The 22,337-nt window shown below is 50.4% G+C and overlaps 1 protein-coding gene across 1 annotated transcript; it reads right to left on the bottom strand.

Annotated features, from left to right (window-relative positions):
• Positions 1-1,643: 1,643 nt before the first annotated feature.
• Positions 1,644-12,506, bottom strand: Zmynd19 (zinc finger MYND-type containing 19). The gene is made up of 6 exons (XM_042672667.1): positions 12,265-12,506; positions 11,046-11,105; positions 9,324-9,430; positions 7,944-8,084; positions 2,848-3,028; positions 1,644-2,232 (listed from the first exon to the last, which is right to left on the bottom strand). Exons 1-6 carry the CDS (start codon positions 12,313-12,315, stop codon positions 2,089-2,091), a joined length of 684 nt encoding a protein of 227 aa, XP_042528601.1. The 5' UTR covers positions 12,316-12,506; the 3' UTR covers positions 1,644-2,088.
• Between the last annotated feature and the right edge of the window lie 9,831 nt (positions 12,507-22,337).

Raw genomic sequence — 22,337 nt, 5'->3', positions numbered from 1 at the left:
AAGACAACTCTTGTTGGTCAAGGATATGACTGACGTGCCCACTTGGCCATTCACTAATAGGGGCAAAGATTACAGGGCCTGCTACCATGTGCTTTATCCCCATAAGAACACCTAGGGATAACTCAGTGCTCTTTGCGTGGAGACTACCACAAATACAAAATGCAACACATTTCCTATGTCAATAGTCCTGACCACAACCTGACTTTGAAAACAGGAGGTTTAACAAAACTGGTAGATCCAAAGGGCCCTCTGTATCAACCACCATCTCTTAGGATACACACACAAACCTCCCCTGACAAAATCTGAGTGCCATTCAACCTATGGTTGAATGAACTGTGTTCTAAGATAGCTGTAAAGGGGGACAGTTGCTGGGCACCGGTGGCTCATGCCTGTAATCCTAGCTACTCAAAAGGCCGAGATCTGAGGATCACAGATCGAAGTCGGCCCAGGCAGGAAAAGTCCATGAGACTCTTATCTCCCTAATAAATTACTCACAAAATGCCAGAAGTGACGCTCAAGTAGTGAAGCACTAGCCTTGAAAAAAGAAAGGCTCAGGGACAAAGCCCAAGCCCAGAGCTCAAGCCCCAGGACCGGCAAAAAAAAAAAAAGTGGAAGGCAGAAAAGTGGCTTAGTAGTATGGGCTGGGAATGTGGCTCAGTGGTAGAGCGCTTGCCTTGCATGCCTGAGGCCCTGGGTTCGATTCCCCAGCACCACATAAGCAGAAAGAAAAAGCCAGAAGTGGTGCTGTGGCTCAAGAGGTAGAGTGCTAGCCTTGAGTTGAAGAGCTGAGGGACAGCATCCAGGCCCAGAGTTCAGGCCCCACGACCAGAAACCCCCCCCCCCCCCCCCAAAAAAAAGTGGCTTAGTGGTAGAGTGCTCGCCTAGCACGCATGAGGCCCTGAGCTTGGTTCCTCATTACCACATATACAGAAAAGGCCAGAAGTGGCGCTGTGGCTCAAGTGGTAAGAGTGCTAGCCGTGAGCAAAAGAAGCTCAGGGACAGTACCCAAGCCCTGAGTTCAAGCCCCAGGATTGGGGGGAAAAAGAGGAGGGTGGTAGTATAGCAGGGATCTAAGGACCAATAAAGGACTGGGCTAGGAGGGCCAAATGGATCTCCTGTCAGACAATATTCCAACCCACATAGCTGGCTCATTTCCTGACGTGACTCTGTGTAGACAAGATCTTAAAACAGCCCTCAGTCACCTGCACTTCCTAAGAGAAAGGGGTATCTGGTTTTGGTGGTCACACCTATACAGTGGAAAAGGGAAGGGACCCAGCTCCCTGCCCTAGACCACTGGAGGAACCCACAGTCCTGTTTGGCATGTCCTGTTGATTCTTTGGGCAGAATCTCACTCACTGCTGGCTTCCAGAGACTCCATGTGTAAGCAAGGTATGAATTATCAAACGCAGGGGTCCAGGGCAGCCCTCAGCCACTAGAATTGTGGCTAGCCTCACCATATCAGCTGTCAGATGGGATGATCTGAGTCTCAGTTGCATTTCTGGTAGGACAAAAACCCAGCATGTCTACCCTAGGCACCAACAGGAGCCAGGACCCTTCTGCCACTCTGCACTATGTGACAAATTCTTGAAAGTAAGGTTGAACCTAAACTGCAGGATTTGAAGAGTAGAGAATGGTCAACTCAGAAGGTGATTCCTCCCCTTTACTCTGCCCTTTCAGACACAACTGTACAGGCCGCTTCTTGGAGCTCCTATGCCCAGAAGAGAAGCTTGGCTACATGACAGTTTCTAGACGCGTGGCTGACTGTTTGCCATTTGAACATTACAGCAAATGATTCTATTTGTAGTTTCTAAACCCCCTCTCCCTCCCCCCAAAAAAAACTGTACATGAGTTTACAAACATATTAACATATAAATAATGAGAAAGGTCCTGGGGAGCCCCCCGTTGTCTCTGCTGGAGATATCACTTGAGGGGAGCTGTCCCCACAGACGCATGTGCCTGGGGAGCCTCATGGTGTTTGTTCGGGGGCCCGCCGCTAGCTTCTTTGGCACCTCCAGGTTCAACTGCTAGTCTGACTCTGCTGTGCCCACAGAGGGTCAGAACCTGCAGCAGCAGTGGCCCTCCTGCCAGTCATCGCTCCGGCTCGAGCTCAGGCTGGAAGGGGCGCTTCCTCTCCCGACAGTGCTTCTTGTGGGCGGGCCAGTCCTTCTGCTGGCACTGGGAACCACAGTACCGTGCCACCTGGCAACGCCCACAGATGTTGAACTCCCGAAGCTGAAACACAGAAGACCATGGCTCACCTTCACATTGGGTCAGAGTGTGGGGCTGAAGTTACATTTCCCAATCTGGAAGGACCCAGCAAAACTCCATGCAGCAGGATGGGGGTATAGCTAAGAGGCAGATCACTGGTCTAGCATGTACAAGACCCAAGGTTCGATCCTAACATCATAAATAAAAACAACCCTCCCTCCCCCACCCCCCAAGGCATGCCAGTCACTAGCGGCTCACGCCTGTAAACCTAGCTACACTGAGACCTGAGAATCGTGGTTCACAGCCAGTCCAGGCAGCAAAGTCTGTGAGAGTCTTATCTCCAATAAACTACTCAGAAAATGCCAGAAGTGGCACTGTGGCTCAAAGTAGCAGAGTGAAAGAGCCCAGGGACAGCCCAGGCCCTGAGTTCAAGCCCCATGATGGACACACAAAAAGAAAAAATCCAGACACCATGGCTGGAGTGCATGGCCCTTCTTGGATAGGGACAACAGCAAAGGGAGAGCCACCCTGAGGAGAACCCGGGGACGCCTAGGGGATTGTAGGGTAAGACTCCACACTGCAGTTGAACTGCTGGGCAGAGCTGGCCACGAGCCAAGGGCTTGCTGCGATACGTGGTACCTGCTTCTCAATTACTGTGCACGGAGGGTAATGACACTCATAGTAGGTGCAGGAGTTCTCCTCCTCCTCTACCACATCCCCATTGGCATTGTAGTACCGCGTCACGTTCAGGACAGGGAACTGCTCTTCTATGGGGTCCGTGGGCAGCTGCTGGATTGCAAGCCAGTACAAGCTTTGCTCCCTGAAAGAAAGCAGAAACCTCTATGTTCCAACCCGATCAGGTCAGTACAAGGGAGGAAGTTGTAACTCCGGGACCCATGTGTCCTGCCCAGGTCAGCCCAAATGTTTTCACTCTATCAACTCTGAGTTCTGTTGGCCCATCCCCACTCTGTATACTTACCTCTACATAACATTAACTATTTAGCACCCTCTAACAAATAAGCACTTATCTACTACTCTCTCCAACGTAGGTACATAAGCAAACACGGCCCTGGGTGAAGCCAGGAAGCCCTGCCACCTAACCCTTGACCCTGGGAGATAGCTGCTATTACCCTGTCAGCTTACTTCTTTGGTGTTGAGGCTGTCCTGCATCCTTACAGAAACCTTTCCGTAAGCCACTGCACACTCCACCAACAACTGAAATCTGCATGTGACCCGCACATGCAGAAGGCCCCAGAATGACTGCCGGCTGCTCATACGTGTGCAGGTTTCACAGTCAGGTCTTGACAGAAGCCAGACTGTGCGGGCACATGGTTACAAAGAAAGGTGAGCAAGCAGACAGATGCATGCTGCTATGCCATGTTTGGGGTTTTTCCTAGTAGCAGGATTTGAACCCAAAGCCTCACACTCAGCTCAGTTGCTTGGTTGGTGCTCTACCACTTGAGCCACACTCCCAGCTTGGCTTTTTGCTGGTTATTTTGGAGATGACTTTGCTCACCAGGCTACCTTTGAACTAAAATTCTCTGGGTCTCAGCCTCCTAAGTAGCTAGATTACAAGTGTGAGCCACCAGCAGCCAACAGAGAGGTTGTTTTATAAGTTAAGACCTTCTCTGAGGTCCTACAAGTCAGGCAAGATTCAGATGCATCCTTCTAAAGTGGGAAGATACCTTTGTAAAGAAGCCACCTGGAGTCAGGTGCCAGTAGCTCACATCTATAATCCTAGCTACTCAGGAGGGTGAGATCTGAGGATTGCAGTTCAAAGCCAGCCCTGACAGGAAAGTACATGAGGCTTCTATCTCCAATAAACCACCAGAAAACCGGGAGTGGCTCTGTGGCTCAAGTGGTAGAGTGCTTGATTTGAGCTGAAAGGCTGAGGGACAGCGCCCGGGCCCAGAGTTCAAGCCCCTCCAACCGACAAAAAAAAAAAAAAAGAGGTCACATGGATAGCTGAGCTGTACTCCTAGTCCCACTAATCAGTTCCAGGGAATAACAGAAAACTCAGGCCTGGGAGAAGCCCGTGTCTAGTCCTAGCCAGCCAAAGGCAATGTGACCCCACCACAAAGAACCAGCTGACATGGAAGCCACAAGCCAAGAACCAGGATACACAGCCCAGACCAGCTAGGACTTCCAGCCCACTCAGGAGTGGGCCTGACTGCTGCTCCCAGCTATCAGTCCAAGTGGACAGACCCTATACCAACAAGTCAAGAATATCCACACGTATGAACGGATCCTGGGCGACCCAGAGCCCACCTCCACCAAGGTGACTCAAAGCACAAAACCAGCAGCGCTCATCCCCAACAGGCTATGAGGAACAGCCTGACAGAGGGCCACCAGGCTAGCAGTCCACTGACCCTAGGGGACAGTTTCAATCTAGGGTCTGTAACTGTCCCCTTCTATAAACAAGACAGTTTTCTAATTTCTCATGACAACAAAGGGTATTCCGAGTTAGGCACAGTGGGTTCATACCTGCAAATCCCAGTTTCTTAGGAGCCAAAGGCAGGAGGATCACTAATTCTAGACCCTATCTCAAAAACAAAATATAGCCAGGTGCCAATGGCTCTTACCTGAAAACTTAGCTACTAAAGAAGATGTGACCTAGAGCACCCAGTTCAAAGCCAACTCTAGCAGAAAAGTCTACAAGACTCTGTGTCCAATTAATCAGTAAAGGAAGTGGCTCTGTGGCTCAAGCGGTAGACTGCTTTTGCCTTCAGCTGAAGAGTGCAGAGACCGCACTCAAGCCCTATGACTGACAAAAATAAATAAATAAACAAATAAATAATACAATTAATCAGTAAAATGCTGGACCACAGCATTGATCAAGTGTTAGAGTACCAGCGATGAGCAAAACAGCTGAGCAAAATATGAGGCCCTAGCTGGGTGCCGAGGCTCAGGCCTGTAATCCTAGCTATTCAGAAAGCTGAGATCTGAGGATCTTGGTTCAAAGCCAGCCCAGGCAAGGAAAGTCCGTAAAACTCTTATCTCCAGTTAAGTACCAGAAAACTAGAAGTGGCGCCATGGTTCGAGTGGTAGAGTGCTCTCCTTGAGCTGAAGAGCTCAGAAACAGCACCCAGGCAGAGTTCAAGCCCTACAACCAACCCTCCCGCCCCCCACCCCCCCAGCAAAAAAAAGAGTCTGTGTTCAAGACCTAGTACCAGTACAAAAAAATATACAAAAATAGCCTGGTGCTAGTGGCTCATATCTGTAATCCTAACTATTCAGAAGGCTGAGATGTGAATATCATGGTCCAAATCCAGCCAGGAAGGAAAGTCTGTGAGACTCTTATCTCTAATTAACACCCCCACACACACACATACACACAAAAGAGCAGGAAGTGGAGCTACTCAAGTGGTAGAGTGCCAGCCTTGAGCATAAAGGCTCAACAATAGTGCCCAGGCCCTGGGTTTAAGCCCCAGGACAGGCAATACGTACATATATGTATACATACGTATATATTCAATACACACACACACGTATATATGTTAAGAAAGGACTATCCAGGCACTGGTGGCTCACGCCTGTAATCCTAGCTACTCAGGAGGCTGATATCTGAGGACTGCTGTTGAAAGCCAGCTGGGACAGCAAAGTCCATGACACTAATCTTCAATCAACTACTCAGAAAAAGCCAGACGTTGTACTGTGGCTCAAGTGGTAGACCTTTAGTCTTAAGCAAAAGAAGCTCAGGGACGGCGCCCAGGCTCTGAGTTCAAGGCCCAGAAACCTAGCCAATCACCAGTGACTCATAGCTGTAACCCTAGCTTCACTTAAGAACTTCAATCTCAAGACTGGTTTGAAGAAAGCCTGGGCAGACAGTTCTGTAAGACTCTCATCTCCAATTAACCAGCAAAAAGCCAAAAGTGGAAGTATGGCTCAAGCAAATGGTAGGGGCTGGCTTTGAACCATGATCCTCAGATCTCAGTTTCTTGAGTAACTAGTATTATAGGTTTGAGCTACCAGCACCCAGCTATCTGGAGACTTTTAGCTCCAATTAACTACTAAAAAGCTGGAAGTGGTACTGTGGCTCAAGTGGTAGAGTGCAAACCTTCAACAAAAGAAGCAGAAGGACAGTGCCCAGGCCAACCAAGTTCAAGCCCCAGGATCCCTTGTCCCCCTCTCTCACACTCACACAGAATTAGAGGAAGCCACATACTCCCTTGTTTTCCCCACTCTAGTCAGAGTCAATAAATGTACTATTTTTGCTTCAGTCAAATTGAGATCAGTTTCTTTTACTTGTAACCCAAAGTCCAAACCAACATAATCCCCCAAAGCATAAAACTCTACTAAGTTTCACTGAAGAACAGGCAACTGAAGGGCCAAAATTCTGACATCAGATAGGAAACAAACTAGTTCCTGGTGGCTCAGTGGCTCAGGGCTATAATCCTAGCTACTCAGGAGGCTGAGCTCTGAGGATCTCAATTCAAAGCTAGCCTGAGCAGAAAAACCCATGAGACTCTTATCTCCAATTACCACCAAAAAGCTGGAAGTGAAGATGTGACTCAAGTGGCACTAGTAGTGAGCAAAAAAGCTCAGGGATAGTGCCCACATCCTAAGTTTAAGCACTCAGGACCAGCATGTGTACGTGCCCATGCACTTACACACACATACACACAAGAATAGGGAATAAATTATTGATAGAAGACACAGACCTTCACAAGGCTGCCTTCACCTTGCAAGCCCACAAGGAAACGCAAGTGTGTGGAGCAAAGGACAATGAGAGGCTAAGAGTGGCAGAATGAAGGAAGCCCTTTAAGGACCTAGAAATCACCTCCTTATAACATCAACTGTGGCCTGCTGAGCCCTCCCACCACCTCTTCCTCCACAGCAGGATGACCCAAAGGCAACTGCAAAGGTCTGCGTACTCTCTGAACATCAACCCCACCAATGCCACTAACATCCCCTGGGGTGGCCAATGCTACCCAGGAACTTAAGATACATAGACACCCAAGACGCCCTATGAGCACATCAACAATTCATGTCTAAAGACTGCTCTCAATTTGGTTCTACACTCTCCTACTGGTCCCTTGGCTCTTCCTGGGTGATCTATAAGGGTCATAGCTGGGCTGATGCTGTGGAGAGGAGGTACTAACCTCCAGAGTAGAACACTTGTGCAGAACACTGTTTTCAGGATCCCAGGATGCTAGAGGACAAAAGGCTAAACTACAAATGTCCTACTTCCCTTAAACTTCAAGGAAAATTGTTAGGCAGAACAAGATAGAGACCCATCTGTGTATAAAGGAGCAGGTCCAAGGCTGGCTCCACTCCATCAGATCCACTACAGTGCTCCTAAAGCCAAGTATTACAAGATCAACCCTCTCAAAATACAATCATCAAAACTTCCCATTCAGCCAGGCACTGGTGGCTCATGCTTATAATCCTAGCCACTCAGGAGGCTGAAATCTAAGGATCAAAGTTCCTGAAGCAAGCCCAGGCAGACAAACAGACAAATCTGTAAGACTCTTATATCCAATTAACCGACAAAAAGCCAGAATTAGAGCATGGTTCAAGTGGTAGAGTGGCAGCCCTGAGTGTGACAAAGCCATGGGAGCGTATAAGGCTCAGAGTCCTAGCTAGCCCTAGGACTGTGCGTGTGTGGTGTGTGTGCACACGTGCAGCCACACACAGAAGCCTCACACGTTGGAGAAAAATAACTCATGTCCCAAAGCCGTCAGAGTTATCAGACACCAAGCACCTGGAGGAGATACTAGCAGAGGAAGACCCACCTCTGTTTGCTGGAGGTCTCTTCGGCTTTGGGTCGCCAGCCCCATGGTACCAGCTCCAAGTTGTCCAGGCGATTGTCCACTGTCACTGAGTTGAGATGCACCACTTGAAACCCAGGAGCCACGCCTCCCCTGTGCCGCTCCCTAGGGAAAGACAACACTCAAGTGCCACCTCTGACCCACAGCCAGAGAGAAATACCAGCCACACAGTCTAACCTGAGTCCTCTCTCTGCTGATGGGGGCACACCTAGGCAAGGCTGCTGAGCTACATTGATGAGTCTAGCCCTGGATTTATGGGCAGGTCTCAAAGAGGCAAGAATAAAACCCCAAAACTGCCAAGACAAGTAGCTTAAAGACAAGTTCCAATACCTCAGAGCCCTACTTTGCATACTGAGTAGCCATGGTTCCCAGAGTCAGTCTGCATCTCAACAAGCTCAGCAAGAGCTCAGCGGACAGCAGAACCCCTCCCTCCATAGGAAGCCCCATACCAGCTGAATCCACTAGGCATTTCAAGTACAATATGCAAACTTGTCATTCCTTTAGGTTAGTGGTAAAGGACAGAAAAATAACTTTCAGCCAGGCACCAATGGCTCACACCTGACACCCTCACTACTCAGGAGACTTAGATCTGAGGATCACAGTTCCAAGCCAGCTGGGGCAGAAAAGTCCCCATGAGACTCTTATCTCTAATAACCACTCAAAAACTGGAAGTAGAACTGTGACTCAAAGTGGTAAAGTGTTAGCTTTGAGCAAAAGAGCTCAAGGACAGCACCCAGGCCCTGGGTTCAAGTCCTGTGACCAACAACAACAAAAAAAACTTTCAGTCGGGTGCCAGGGGCTCACGCCTGTAACCCTAGTTACTCAGGAGGCTACTCAGGAGATCTGAGGATCGCAGTTCAAACCCAGCCCAGACAGGAAAGTCCATTAAGACTCTTACCTCCAATTAACCACCAGGCACCAGAGAACCCGAAATGGCTCTGTGGCCTAAGTGGTAGAGCACTTACCTTGAGCTAAAGAGCTCAGGGACAGTGCCCAGGCCCAGAGTTCAAGCCTCACAACCAACAATAAATAAAAAAGTAACAAACAAACAAACAACTTTCAGACCCAGGGATGGCAAGGCAAATCTGACTCAACTAGGCAAGTAGCTCTCCTGCCTCCAAACATCCTGCACACTCTAGAGCTCACAGAGACCCCACATGAGAACTAAGGCAGCTAAAAAATACTAAGTGAAAATTAGGGAGACCATGGAAGGGTTAACTGATCAAGATGCATGTATTCATAACCTGACTTTTGGAATTATAACCTCTTTTGTACAACAATAAACAACAGCAGCAACAACAACAAAACAACAACAACAACATAATAATAATAACAACAACCCACCACAGCAGCTCATGGAGGAGTCTACCCGATCCCCTTCCTCGGTTTTTGTCGAAGGCATATGCAAATATCTTAGCACCATTTCCATCAGCATCTACTTCCATTCGAGCCTGAGATAGAATAGAGAAAAAGTCTGTTAAAAAGCTTCCAAGGCCGGTGCAAACAGCTCACACCTATAATCCCAGAAACTCAGAAGACTGACATTTGAGGATCACCGTTCAAAGCCAGCCCAGGTATTAAAGTCCACAAGACACTTATCTCCAATTAACCACCAGAAAATTGGCAGTGGTGCTATAGCTCAAAGTGATAGAGCGCTAGCACTGAACTGAAGAGCTCAGGGACAGGGCTCAGGCCCAGAGTTAAAGACCCATGACTGATTCAAAAAAGTAAAAAAATAAAAAAAATAAAGCTTCCAAGCTGGGAGCCTGTAGCTCACACCTGTAATCCTAACTACTCAGGAGGGGCTGAGATCTGAGGATAGCAGTTCAAAGCCAGTCCAGGCAGAAAGGTCCCTGTGAGACTCTTACTTCCAATTAACCAGACAAAAACCAGAAATGGAGCTGTTGCTTAAAGTGGTAGAGTGCTAGCCTTGAACAAAAGAGCTCAGTAACAGCACCCAGGCCGAGTTCAAGCCCCACAATCAACTAAAGCTTCCAATTCTCAGGAACATTTCAGGTTGCTGAGATCTGAGGATTGCAGTTCAAAGCCAGCCCAGGCAGGAAAGTCTATGAGACTCTATCTTCAATTAACCACCCGAAAACACAGAAGTGGCACTGTGGCTCAAAGTGGTAGAGTACTAGCTTTGAGTAAAAAAGCTCAGAGACAGCACCCAGGCCCTGAGTTTAAGCTCCAAGACTGATTTAAAAAATGGTGGGGGCTGGACACAAGTGGCTCACGCCCATAATCCTAGCTACTCAGGAGGCTGAGATCTGAGGATCTAGGTTCAAAGATAGCTTGGGCAGGAAAGTCCCTGAGATTCTTATCTCCAATAAACCACCAGAAAATCTGAAATAGCCCTGTGGTTGAAGTGGTAGAGATCAGGGACAGCACCCAGACCCAGAGTTTAAGCCCCACGACTGATCAAAAACAACAAAATTGGCAGGAGTGGTTCAAGTGGTAGACCACCTGCCCAGCAGGCCCACAGTCCTGGGTTCAATCCCCAGTACCACCACACAACACACACACACACACACACACACACACACACAAATCAATACATGGAGGAAGAAAAACTCCTAGCCAAGCACTGGCCATGTTAGTGTGAGGTGCTGAGATGGAGGTAGAGGGCAGGATGACCACTGCTGATCAGGGTTGCTTTAGTGGGGAGTGGGTGGCAGAAACAGCTCCTAGAGGAACACTAGGAAGGGGCAAAGTCCTCACAACAGCTGCAGCTACAGAACTATGCTCACTTGATTTAACAGACATCCAATCAAACTCGGATATTCTGGTATGTTTTAAAGCAGAGCCAGCAACCAGGGTGAACGTGAGGAAGACAGTCACAGAGGCTGCATGGAGCTGGGCAGCTACAAGAGGCCCTGCTGAGCAGTGACAGGCAGGCTGCTGATACCTGGGTTCTGGACAAGGCAGCCCTGAGGGATCCCAGGCCAACCCTGGCTGGCTCCATCCAGGTGCGGTCTCCAGCTCCCCCAACAGAGACAGAAACTCATTCTTGACTCTTCCTGGGGGCACAGATCAAAGCAACACGAAAGATCTAGTCATACTTACCTCAAAGGAGTAGCTCTCCACCAGGGGGATGTCTTGCTCATCTATCAGAGTGTACTTGGTCTGAAAATTAACCACACATTTCAAAATCATTCAAAAGATACTCACAAGAACAATAACATTGTAACCAGGAACCTGATTCCTTTATCTTGTGAAGCAGAAGGTAACCAACCACATGCCTCTTCAGACTAAGACACATCAGCCTCAGGGCATGGGGCCAAAAATGCAGGCAGGAAATGTTAAAAGTCAGTCATGCCCACAGTGGCAGGTATCAGGCTTCTATACCCATCCACACAGGACCGACCCCGACAGGGGGCACTAGGCCTTTCATGTGGCAATAAGCCCAGTCAGAGGCATTGTCAGTGAAGTAGAGGGAGGGGGTGGGCCCGAAGCAGAGCACACAAGTTCCAGAGAGTATTCACTAGGCAGGGCAGTAGACATGTGCTCACTGGATAGTCAGGCTCAGCTTTCCATCTGAGACGTAGCAAAGAAAAGCTTCTCAAGGGCTGGTGTTCATGCAACCAGTTTCTGAGTTGGAAGGTCTCGGACAAGACCCGGGTCTTACGACTCTGCTCAGACAGCTCCAGAGCCTCTGCCTGAGATTCTGCAAAAATGGCAGGAAACGCTTCTCAAGATGGGCCCGTCTCACTCTCGTGGGATCTCCTGGGATCGGAGCCACCCGCCGGCCCGACTTCTACCGCTGCTCCTCCTCCCGGCCTCCCTCCGCGGCCGCCAGGGGCAGGGGCAGCGGCAGCCCTGGGCCCGGGCTCCGCCGGGCCTCGGAGCCCGCAGGTGCCAACCGAGGAAGCCGCCCCGCTGGGGCCGGGGCCGGGCGGAGACCGCGAGGGGCCCCGGGTCGGCCGGCGTCCGGACGCTGGCTCCTAGCGGGGAAGCCCGGGGCCCCGCGGAACACGACCGACCCCGGTCGCGAAGCGCGGCCGCCCACGGGCGGGCCCGCCGAGGGGCGGCGCGGCGCGCGGCCGCGGGCGGGGCGCTGGGTTCGAACCCCGCGGCCGCAGGTGCAGCCGGAGTGCAGGCGCGGGGCCGCCTCGCCCGGGGCCGGCCCGGCCGGACGAGGAGCGGCCAGAGCCCGAGGGGCGCGCCGCCGGCGGGCGCGAGGAAGGCGGGCCCGGGCCCGAGCCCGGCCGGCGCGCCCCGCCCGCCCCGCCGCCCCGGCCCGGCCCGGCCCACGCAGGCCTGACCGCGGCTCCGCGCCGCTCACCTTCCCGGCCACCCGGCCGAGCCGCACGATGCCCAATTTGAAGTCGGTCATGGCCGGGCCTGCGCTCTCGGCCGGCGGCGACGCTCCCTCAGGAGGCGCCCGGCCGGGCTCGGGCGAGGCCGCAGCACCCCGGGGCAGGCCGGGGCCGGGGTCGGGCAGGGCGGGCCCCCGGCGGACGAGGCTGGTCCCGGGCTCGGGCCGCCGCCGCCGCCGCCGCCTCGCGCCCGCCGGACCTGCCACGCGCCGCCGCCGCCGCCGCGCGCACCCCAGCGAGCGGAGCGCAGGGCGGGGCGCGGCCCGGGACACACCCCCCGCCGCCACCAGCTGGCCAATCGCATGGCGCGCCCTTCGCTGGCCGGCGCGCGCCGCGACGCAGCCGCCAATAGAAGCAAGGAGGCTGCGCAGGCGCCCTTGGAGAAGGCCAGGAGGGGGAGGGGCCGGCCGGGGGCGGCGCCTGCGCGACGGCCGGCGCGACGTCAGTTTCGCGGGAAGCTTTGTGCGGGCGGTGGCTGCGGCGCCCGCGCTGTGGGGCCGAGGCCAGGGTTGCTACCTTTGGCAGCCGCGTGGCCTCCGCAGCCCGCCCCGGCCTGTGGAGCCCGCGTCCGTGAGCCGGGCGTAGCAGGGCCGCCGGGAGCGGCCGTCCGCCGCAGCCGCCGGTCGCAGGCCGGTAGGACGGCAGCGCGTCCTCCCCACACGGCCTCCCGGGCCCCGGGCTTCCCGCTCCGCAGCTGCGCCGGCCCGGTCTCCGGAAACAGCTCCCGAGGCCGCGGTGCGTGCGGAGACCGGAACCCACCGCAGAGCCGTGGCGGGCCTGCGTCCAGCCGGGACGGAGGCCGCGCGGGCCCGGCTGCTGCCCAGAGGTTTCTGGGCTTTCACGAGGGAGGCCAGGAGGGCGGAGACACGCCTGGATCGGGCCGGTCCCTCCTCACTGCTCCAAGTGCACCCCTCCGCGTGGAGATCGGTACAATGAGCTTTGTGGGGGGCTGGGAAGGCGGCTCGCCTAGCACGCATGAAGCCCTGGGTTCGATTCCTCAGCACCACATCCGCAGAAAGCTGGAAGTGGCGCTGTGGCTCAAGTGGAAGAGCGCTAGCCGTGAGCAAAAGCAACTGAGGGGGCGGCTGGGAAGGCGGCTCGGTGGTAGAGCGCTTGCCTTGCATGCCTGAGGCCGTGGGTTCGATTCCTCAGCGCCATATAAGCATAAAAAAAAAAGCCGGAAGTGGCGCTGTGGCTCGAGTGGTAGAGCGCTAGCCTTGAGCCGAAGAGCTGAGGGGCAGCGCCCAGGCCCAGAGTTCAGGCCCCACGACTGACCAAAAAAAAAAAAAAAAACACGTGTAAATACATTATGGCTTTGTGTGTTTAGATGGTTTCGACTCCAAGTCTTAAGGATGAAGTCAGGGTCTTTTCAGTGGGCCCGAACTCTTTGGGAGAGAATTCTGTCTAGGCTCAGTCACATCCACAAAATCCAGTCTCATGGTTACGTGAGGTTTCCATTTGCTGACTTGTCAGCCAGGGCCCATTTCAGCTTCTACAGTCCACCTGCATTTTTCAGGTATAGCTTCAGCTGGAGTTGGGTACTAGTGGCTCATTCCTGTAACTTAGCTACTTAGGAGACTGAAATCTGATTGTGGTTCAAGGCCAGCTTGGGTAACAAATTCTTTTTTTTTTCTGGTCCCATGTTGGTCCTGTTGTGGGGCCTGAACTCTGGGCCTGGGCGCTGTCCCTCAGCTCAAGGCTAGTGCTCTACCAGCTTTTTTCTTTTTGCTTATGTGGTGTTGAGGAATCGAACCAGGGCCTCTGGCATGCAAGGCAAGCGCTCTACTACTGAGCCACCTTCCCAGCCCCTTGGGCAACAAATTCTTATCTCCAATTAACCACCAAAAAGCCTTGAGCCTTGACTCAAGCAGTAGAGTGCCAGCCTTCAGCAAAAGAAGTTAAGGGATAGCTGGGCACCGGTGGTTCACACCTGTAATCCTAGCTACAAAGGAGGCTAAGATCTGAGGATCATGGTTCAAAGTCAGCCCGGGCAGGAAAATCCGTGAGACTCTTATCTCCAAAAAACCACTAGAAAGCCGGGAGTGGCACTGTGGCTCAAGCAGTAGAGAGCTCGCCTTGAGCTGAAGAGCTCAGGGACAGCGCCCAAGCCCAGAGTTCAAGCCCCAGGACCGACAAAAAAAAAAAGAAGTTAAGGGATAGTGCCCAGGCCCTGAGTTCAAGCCCCAATTTTGGCAAGTACATGTGTGCGTGTGCACACACAGACACACCCCAGCAGGTGGAGTTCTATCCCCAGCACTTCCACTTTTTGCTAGTTAATTGGAGATAATTCTTTTTTTTTTGGTCTGGTCGTGGGGCCTCAACTCTGGGCCTGGGCACTGTCCTTCAGCTCTTCAGCTCAAAGCTAGCGCTCTACCACTTGAGCCACAGCGCCACTTCCGTTTTTTTTCTTTTTTGCTTATGTGGTCCTGAGGAATTGAACCCAGAGCCTCATGCATGCAAGGCAAACACTCTACCACTGAGCCGCCTTCCCAGCCCTAATTGGAGATAATTCTTATCTGAGTCTAATTGGCTTTGAACTGTGGCTCGCTTTGAACCAGATCTCAACCTGAGTAGCTAGGATTACAGGTATGAGCTACTGGCACTCTGCTTTTTTGGGTTTTTATGGCTTACCGGAAATAAGAGTCTTAAGCCAAGGCACCCATTTTTCACACCTGTAATCCTAGCTACTCAATAGGCTGAGATCTGAGGATTGTGGTTCTAAGCCAGCCCAGGCAGGAAATGTCTGTGAGACTCTCATGTACAATTAACTACCAGACGGAAGTGGCACTGTGGCTCAAGTGGTAGGGCGCTTGCCTTGAACTGAAGAGAGTGGGGACAGTGCCCAAGCCCAGAGATCAAGCCCCATGACCGACAAAAGAAAAAACAAATTATTTCTCTCCCACATTTAAAGGACTGGGATGTAGCTCAGTGGCAAAGCGCTTGCCTAGCAAGTGCAACGTCCTGGGTTCAATCCCTAGTACCAAAAAAGAAAAGACAAAAAAATACAGTTAAAAAAAAAACCAAACAATTAACTACCAGAGCCAGCGCTGGTGGCTCAGGCCTGTAATCCTAGCTACTCAGGAGGCTGAGATCTGAGGATCATGGTTCAAAGTCAGCCCAGGCAGGAAAGTCTGTGAGACTCATCTCCAATAAACCACTAGAAAACCAGAAGCAGTGCTGTGGCTCAAGCGGTAGAGCACTCACCTTGAGCTGAAGAGCTGAGGGACAGTGCCCAGGCCCAGAGTTCAAGCCCCACAACCGACAAAAAACAAACAATTAATTGCCAGAACGCTGGAAATTGAACTGTGGCTCAAAGTGGTAGAGCGTTAGACTTGAGCACAAAAGCACAAGGACAGCACCTAGATTCTTGTGTTCAAGCACCAAGACACACACAGTCTTAAGGGCTTTTCTGCCAGCCTCCTGAGTAACTAGGATTACAGGCATATGCCACCAGTACCTGGACTCAGAGTTTTGATATAACTTTTCGTTTTGTGTTTTGTTTTTGAGAGGTTGAATCTTGGAGTCTTTATTAAGAGGCTGGCAACTGCATGATGGACTCCTGTCTCAAAAACCAGCATCCAGCAAATACACTTCAAACTGTTAGGAAACTGAGCCATGAAGGCCAGAGAGGAAAGAAAGAACAAAAACAATACCAACAAACCAGTTCAACTCCATGGTGACCAGAGAAGGTCCAGGATATGAACATGGAGACATGTAGGGTCTGATACCTTGATACAGCTTCTAATCTAACCCACGAGAGAGGACCCCTGAAGGATTCACATAATACTATTAGTAATAGAGCACCAGGGATTAAACTTAATATTATTGGTTTGGAGGAACACTAAGATTCAAACCATAGCAAGTCATAAAATTAGATGAGATCACTATTGGAGAAATATGGACAGAGAGAAAGGAAAATACTGACCCACAGAACATGTCTGTATCAAGTCAGGAAGAGACTGGAAAGAGGAGGCCCTTCTTCCTAGGTAGGAAGTAAACAGGGAAGTAAGGATAGCATATGTGGCAGATTTTGCAGATAAGTCCTGTAAGTTGACAGCTAAGAGTAAATGAATGGATTTACCAACATAGATTCACTGGCTACCCTGAAAAGTACAGTTTTGGTGAAGGAACAAGTATGAGTTAGAGGAATAGCCACGTGCTGAGTGGCTTATGCCTGTAATCCTAGCTACTCTGGTGGCTAAGATCTGAGGATTCCAATTTCAAGCCAGCCCAAGTAGACAAATCTGAGAGACTTATCTTCAGTTAACAAACAAAAAGCTAAAAGTAGGGATATGGCTTAAGTGGTAGAGCACTAGCCATGAGCAGAGAAGTCAAGCAAGAGTTATAGGCCCTGAGTTCAAACCTCAGTACTGGCACATATGCATGCGTGCGTACACATACACACACACACACACACACACACACACAGAAGAATAGCCTGGTATGAGTGTCTCACACCTATAATCCTAGCTATTCAAGCAGCTGAGATCTGAGGAGACTTATCCCCAATTAGCCACCTAAAAGTCAGAAATGGAGCTGTGGTTCAAGTGGTAGAGTGCTAGCCTTGAGCACAAAAGATGGGGGATAATGCAGAGGCCCTGAGTTCAAGCCCCAGGATTGGCACCAAAAAAAAAAAAGAAGAAGAAGAAGATATGGAAGGTCTAGCATACTAACATACACATGTAATCACACTAGGGAGGTGGAAGCAGGAAGATTTCCAACTTTGAGGGCATCCAGGTTAGAATACACAATGAGACTGTCAAACAAAACATACACAGGACTGGGAATGTGGCTTAGTGGTAGAGTGCCTAGCGTGCATGAAGCCCTGGGTTCAGTACCACATAAACAGAAAAGGCTGGAAGTGACGCTGTGGCTCAAGTGGCAGAGTGCTAGTCTTGAACAAACAGAAGCTTAGGGACAATGCCCAGACCCTGAGTTCAAGCCCCAGGACTGGCACACACGCACATGCACACACACATACACACATACACAGAGTACTGGAAGGGCAGAAATTGAAGACCATGAAATACACAACTGTTTCAAAGCATTTTGCTGATGAAAGAAATAGAACACAGCTAGGAAGAGGAAGGAGGTCAAGAGAGGGTGTTATCCCAGGCACCAAACCAGTGGCTCACACCTGTAATCCTACCTTCTCAAAAGGTCTCTGAAAACCACAGCATGGAGATTTGAAGCCAGCTTGGGCAGAAAAGTCCTTGAGACTCCATCTCCAATATAACCAACAAAAAGCAAGGCTTGAGTCATGGCTCAAGGGTAAAGTACTGCCCAAGCAAGCAATCCTTGAGATCAAACCCAAGAAGAAGGAAGGGAGGGAGAGGAGGAGAGTTTGTTTTTACAGAGGAATAGTATAGCATGTCTATTTCCTGGTGAGAATGACTCCATAGAAGAGAACCTGATGAAGTAAGAAAGGATGAAGATGTTTTGGCCTGGATATGAAATATCTCCCAAAAGGCTCGTGTGTTTGGGACTTGGTACCCAGAGGGTGAATGGAATGATGACAGAGGTAATTGGATCACAAAGGCTCTGCTGATATTATTGAGAGATGATGGAAAATGGAGCCTCGTTGGAGTGGTGTGCCTTTGAAGGATATCTTGTCTCTTGACCCTTCTCACTCTCTCTGCTTCTGACTGCCACAAGATGAGCAACTCTGCTCTACAATCTTCCATCATGATGTTCTGCCTCAGCATGCTCTAAAAGCAAGTCAGCTGAGTATGGACTGAAATCTGAAACTGTGAGCCAAAATAAGTCTCCCCTCCTTTAAACTGTCTCTCGGATCGTATTTATTTATCCCTGGGTCCTGGGGCTTGAACTCAGGGCCTGTGCACTGTCTCTGAGCTTTTTACTCAAGGCTAGCGCTCTACCACTTGAGCCACAGCACCACTTCCAGCTTTTTCTGTTTATATGGTACTGAGAAATCAAACCCAGGGCTTCATGCATGCCAGGCAAGTGCTCTACCATTGAGCCACATTCCAGCCCCTTTTGTTTTATTTTTATTTTTATCTTTAAGTAATTGTTCAAAGGAATTGCTGTTCATAAAGTTGTATATAAAGACAATGAATCTTGATCAATCTCATCTCTTTGACCATTCAACAAAGTTGTATTAAATACAATGAATTTTGATTAATTTCACCCCTTTGACCATTCTTCCCCATCAGATATTTGGTATGGCAAAGAAAAAGTCACTAACACAGAATGGAAACAAATGGGAAGCTAGTTTTAGAGAGGTGCATGGGGAATTCACCTCAGGTTTATTTTTGTTGTTGTTATTTTTCTTGTTGGTCATTGGGCTTGAGTTCAGGGCATGAATGCTCTCAGAGCCTTTTTTGCTCAAGACTACTACTTTACTTCTTGAGCCACAACTCCACTTCTGGCTTTTTGGGTGGTTAATTGAAGATAGGACTTTTTTGCCGGGTCTGACTTCCAAAAGCAATCCCCAGATCTCAGCCTCCTGAGTATCTAGGACATAAGTGTGAGGCTGGGAATGTGACATAGTGGTAGAGTGCTTGCCTATCAAGCACAAAGCCCTCAGTACCACATAAACAGAAAAGGCCAGAAGTGGCACTGTGGCTCCAGTGGTAGAGCGCTAGCCTTAAGCAAAAGAAGCTCAGGGACAGTGCCCAGGCCGAGTTCAAGCCCCATGACCCACAATAAAAAATTAAAAAAGGATATAGGCGTGAGCCATCAGTACTGGCTCTTACCTCAGTATGATGAGGATTTGAAAAAGCATCAGGGCTTTAGAAAGGTGATAGAAAGCAGTGTTGGTGGGGTTTAGGGAAGTTCTCAGATGACAGCTTTCTGATTTTTCAGTAGATCAGAAACCGAGGACTCTTGTTGGAAATGAGTGTGAGGTGGGGGAGGACCCAAGCAGAGAGGACTGAAATGGGACACCCACTGGGGCACAAGAGTCAGCAAAACCCAGAGAGCACAGGAGGATGGATGGCCCCACAGTATGAAGGGAAACCAGTCTGTGTGCCTGCATGATTTCTCAGCCTCTGCAAGCTACCTCAGAGAAAGCAAGGAGGAAGAAGAGATCAAATGTAACTAAGAGTGTGCATATGCTGCTGTGAAGGGCCAGAATCTGGGAGTTTGGAAGAGTGATTACAAGACTGGGCCAAATGAATGGGACTGGGAATCTCTGTCCCCTCTGGTGTCAGCTGGGAATTCACTCTGGGACTTCTCATTTCACAGCTGTGTGACTTCTCTGTAGCATTTCATTGCCCAGGATTTCCCATGGCCATGCCATATGTCCAGGATTCCCATACAACACTGAGGCTATATTGTAAGTAACAGTTCCCACTGACAAATACTTACTGAGCTCCTCCTGGAAGCATGCTCACTAGTATCCACTGGCCAAAGCTCAACACATGGGCAATCTAAGAGTCAGTGCAAACAGCTCAGGCAGAGAATGAGTGGCATGTGGTTTGGGTCCTGGCCCTCCAAGGCCTGTGTGATGCAGGGCTTCACCAGCTCCTGGCTCTATGAGAGGAAGGGATTCTGGGAAGACTTCTGATCCTATGATGAGTGTCTTTGAAGAGGACACTGACAGGGTATCCCTCCCTTCACTTCCTGCTCTGTGATTCCAGCTGCTTCCACCATCATGTGCTCCTGCCAGAAAATATTGCCTCACCACAGATCAAAGAGCAACTTGGCCAATTTACCATGGACTGAAACTTCCTAAACTATAAATCAAAATGACATTTTTGGAGCCAGGCACCAGTGACTCACGCCTGTAATCCTAGCTAGTCAGGAGGCTGAGATCTAAGATCGTGGTTCAAAACCAGCCCAGGCAGGAAAAGCCCATGAGACTCTTATCTCCAATAAACCACTAGAAAACCAGAAGTAGTGCTGTGGCTCAAGTGGTAGAGAGCTCGCCTTGAGCTGAAGAGTGCAGGGACAGCGCCCAAGCCCAGAGTTCAAGCCCTACGACCAACAACAAAAAAAAAAAAACTTCAAAACAAAAACATTTTTTTGGACTGGGAATATGCTTGCCTAGCATACATGAAGCCCTGAGTTTTGCTAGTTAACTGGAAATAAAGTCTCTCCAGAACCAGGCGCTGGTAGCTCACTCCTGTAGTCCTAGCTACTCAGGAGGCTGAGATCTGAGTATTTGGTTCAAAGCCAGCCCAGGCAGGAAAGCCCATGAGATTCTTTTTTTTGGGGGGGGAGGGGTCCGGTTGTGGGGCCTGAACTCTGGGCTTGGGCACTGTCCCTCAGCTCTTCAGCTCAAGGCTAATGCTCTACCACTTGAGCCATAGCACCACTTCTGGCTTTTTTCTTTTTGCTTATGTGGTGCTGAGGAATCGAACCCAGGGCCTCATGCATGCAAGGCAAGCGCTCTACCACTGAGTCACCTTCCCAGCCCAGCCCATGAGATTCTTATCTCCAATTACCCAACAGAAAACTGGAAGTTGCACTGCGGCTCAAGTGGTAGAATGCCACAAAAAAAAGTCTCAAGAATTACAGGTGTGGGGGGCGGGGGGGAGATGGGAGAGCAGAGATGGTAAGGGGAAACAATGGAGGAGGCAATAATGCTTGATAAGAAATGTGCTCATTACTTTGCTCATGTAATTGTAACCCCTCTGGTATTTTCACAATAAAAAAAAAACTTATTAATAGAGAAAAAAAGAGTTACAGGTGTGAGGCACTAGAACAGGCTCAGGATCTTCTTGAAGTCTCAGGCACTAGGGGAGTAGTTGCCTCCAAGGGTGTCCAGAAGATAACCAGCCAAGTAGCACATTTCCAATAGAAGGAGCAGTGTAAATTTGAGGCTACATCTGAAACTGGGCATTAGGTGGCTCATGCCTGTAATCTAATACTCTGGAAATTGAAATCTGAGGATTGTGGTTGGAAGCCACCAGGCATGAAAGCCCTTGACACTCTCCTTTCCAATTAACCACCAAAAAGACAAGAAATAGAGGTGTGGTTTAAGTGGTAGAACAGTAGCCTTGAGCAAAAAAGCTCAGGATCTGTAGGTACCCAGGTCCTCAGTTGAAGCCCTAGTACCAGCACACACACACAATTTAAAAAATAAAAATAATGAAGCTGTCTGTGTATTTAAATACTTGCAGACTGGTCTTGTTTAGTGGATCCAGTGCTTGATTGTGGAGAGACGGCATGTGGAAAATTAGCCACCATCATTTAGTCCCTTTAACAGCTGCAGTGTTTACTACCCACCTTGGCATCTCCTCTCGCTGGTGTGACAAGTAGAAGACACAACTCTGGGGATGTGCACTAAGTTTGGCGGGCTCAGGCCTCTCCCGGCCCTAAAGCTAAGAATGTGATAACAGCATCTAGGTCCTGTTGGCGCTTTCCTCACCTGCTTAAAGGTAACACCAGAGGGCTGGGAAGGTGGCTCAGTGGTAGAGCACTTGCCTTGTATGCCTGAGGCCCTGGGTTCAATTCCTCAGCACCCCATAAGCAAAAAGAAAAAAAAAGCCAGAAGTGACGCTGTGGCTCAAGTGGTAGAGCGCTAGACTTGAGCTGAAGAGCTGAGGGACAGCTCCCAAGCCAGAGTTCAGGCCCCACATCCGGACAAAAAAAAAAAAAGTAACACCAGAATTAAAGGAGGTGGGGAGATAGCTCGAGCTGAGCACTTCTCCAGAAGTCGGCCAGGGGCTAGCTCAAGCGCTATAGTACTTGTCTTGAGGTAAAAGTTAAGGGATGATATTTTCATATTTCTTTAGGTCTCAGCCCTGGGGCTTGAGCCCAGGGCTGTCGCTGGCTTTGAACCGCGATCCTCAGTTCCCAGCCTGCGGAGCAGCTGGGATGGCGGTGCGAACTAGGCTCCAAGGAGGGTTTTTGCAGCATAGAGGGGCACAGGGGAACCCTGGGGTTCGCACGCCACAGGGCCTCGGGAAAGGGGGCTGGCCGTGGAACTTGGCCTAGCAGCAGCTGCCCGCACCAACGTCCGGCCCTCGCGGCCTTCGCGGCCCTCGCAGCCTTCGCGGCCCTCGCAGCCTTCGCGGCTTCACGGCCCTCGCAGCCCTCGCGGCTTCACGGCCCTCGCAGCCTTCGCGGCCCT

The sequence above is a fragment of the Dipodomys spectabilis genome, unplaced genomic scaffold, assembly GCF_019054845.1.
Source record: "Dipodomys spectabilis isolate Male_0828 unplaced genomic scaffold, ASM1905484v1 ptg000756l, whole genome shotgun sequence".
NCBI classification, from domain to species: domain Eukaryota; kingdom Metazoa; phylum Chordata; class Mammalia; order Rodentia; family Heteromyidae; genus Dipodomys; species Dipodomys spectabilis.
Note: the sequence above shows the minus strand (reverse complement) of the source record. Positions and strands in the feature narration are given on the sequence as shown.

Excerpts from the sequence above, each read along its gene's own strand:
- Zmynd19 (XM_042672667.1), bottom strand. The coding sequence starts at position 12,315 with ATGACCGACTTCAAATTGGGCATCGTGCGGCTCGGCCGGGTGGCCGGG. Across the intron at positions 11,106-12,264 it reads TCGGCCGGGTGGCCGGGAAG|ACCAAGTACACTCTGATAGA; the intron begins GTGAGCGGCGCG and ends GTTAATTTTCAG. Across the intron at positions 3,029-7,943 it reads GAGACCTCCAGCAAACAGAG|GGAGCAAAGCTTGTACTGGC; the intron begins GTGGGTCTTCCT and ends GCTTTCTTTCAG.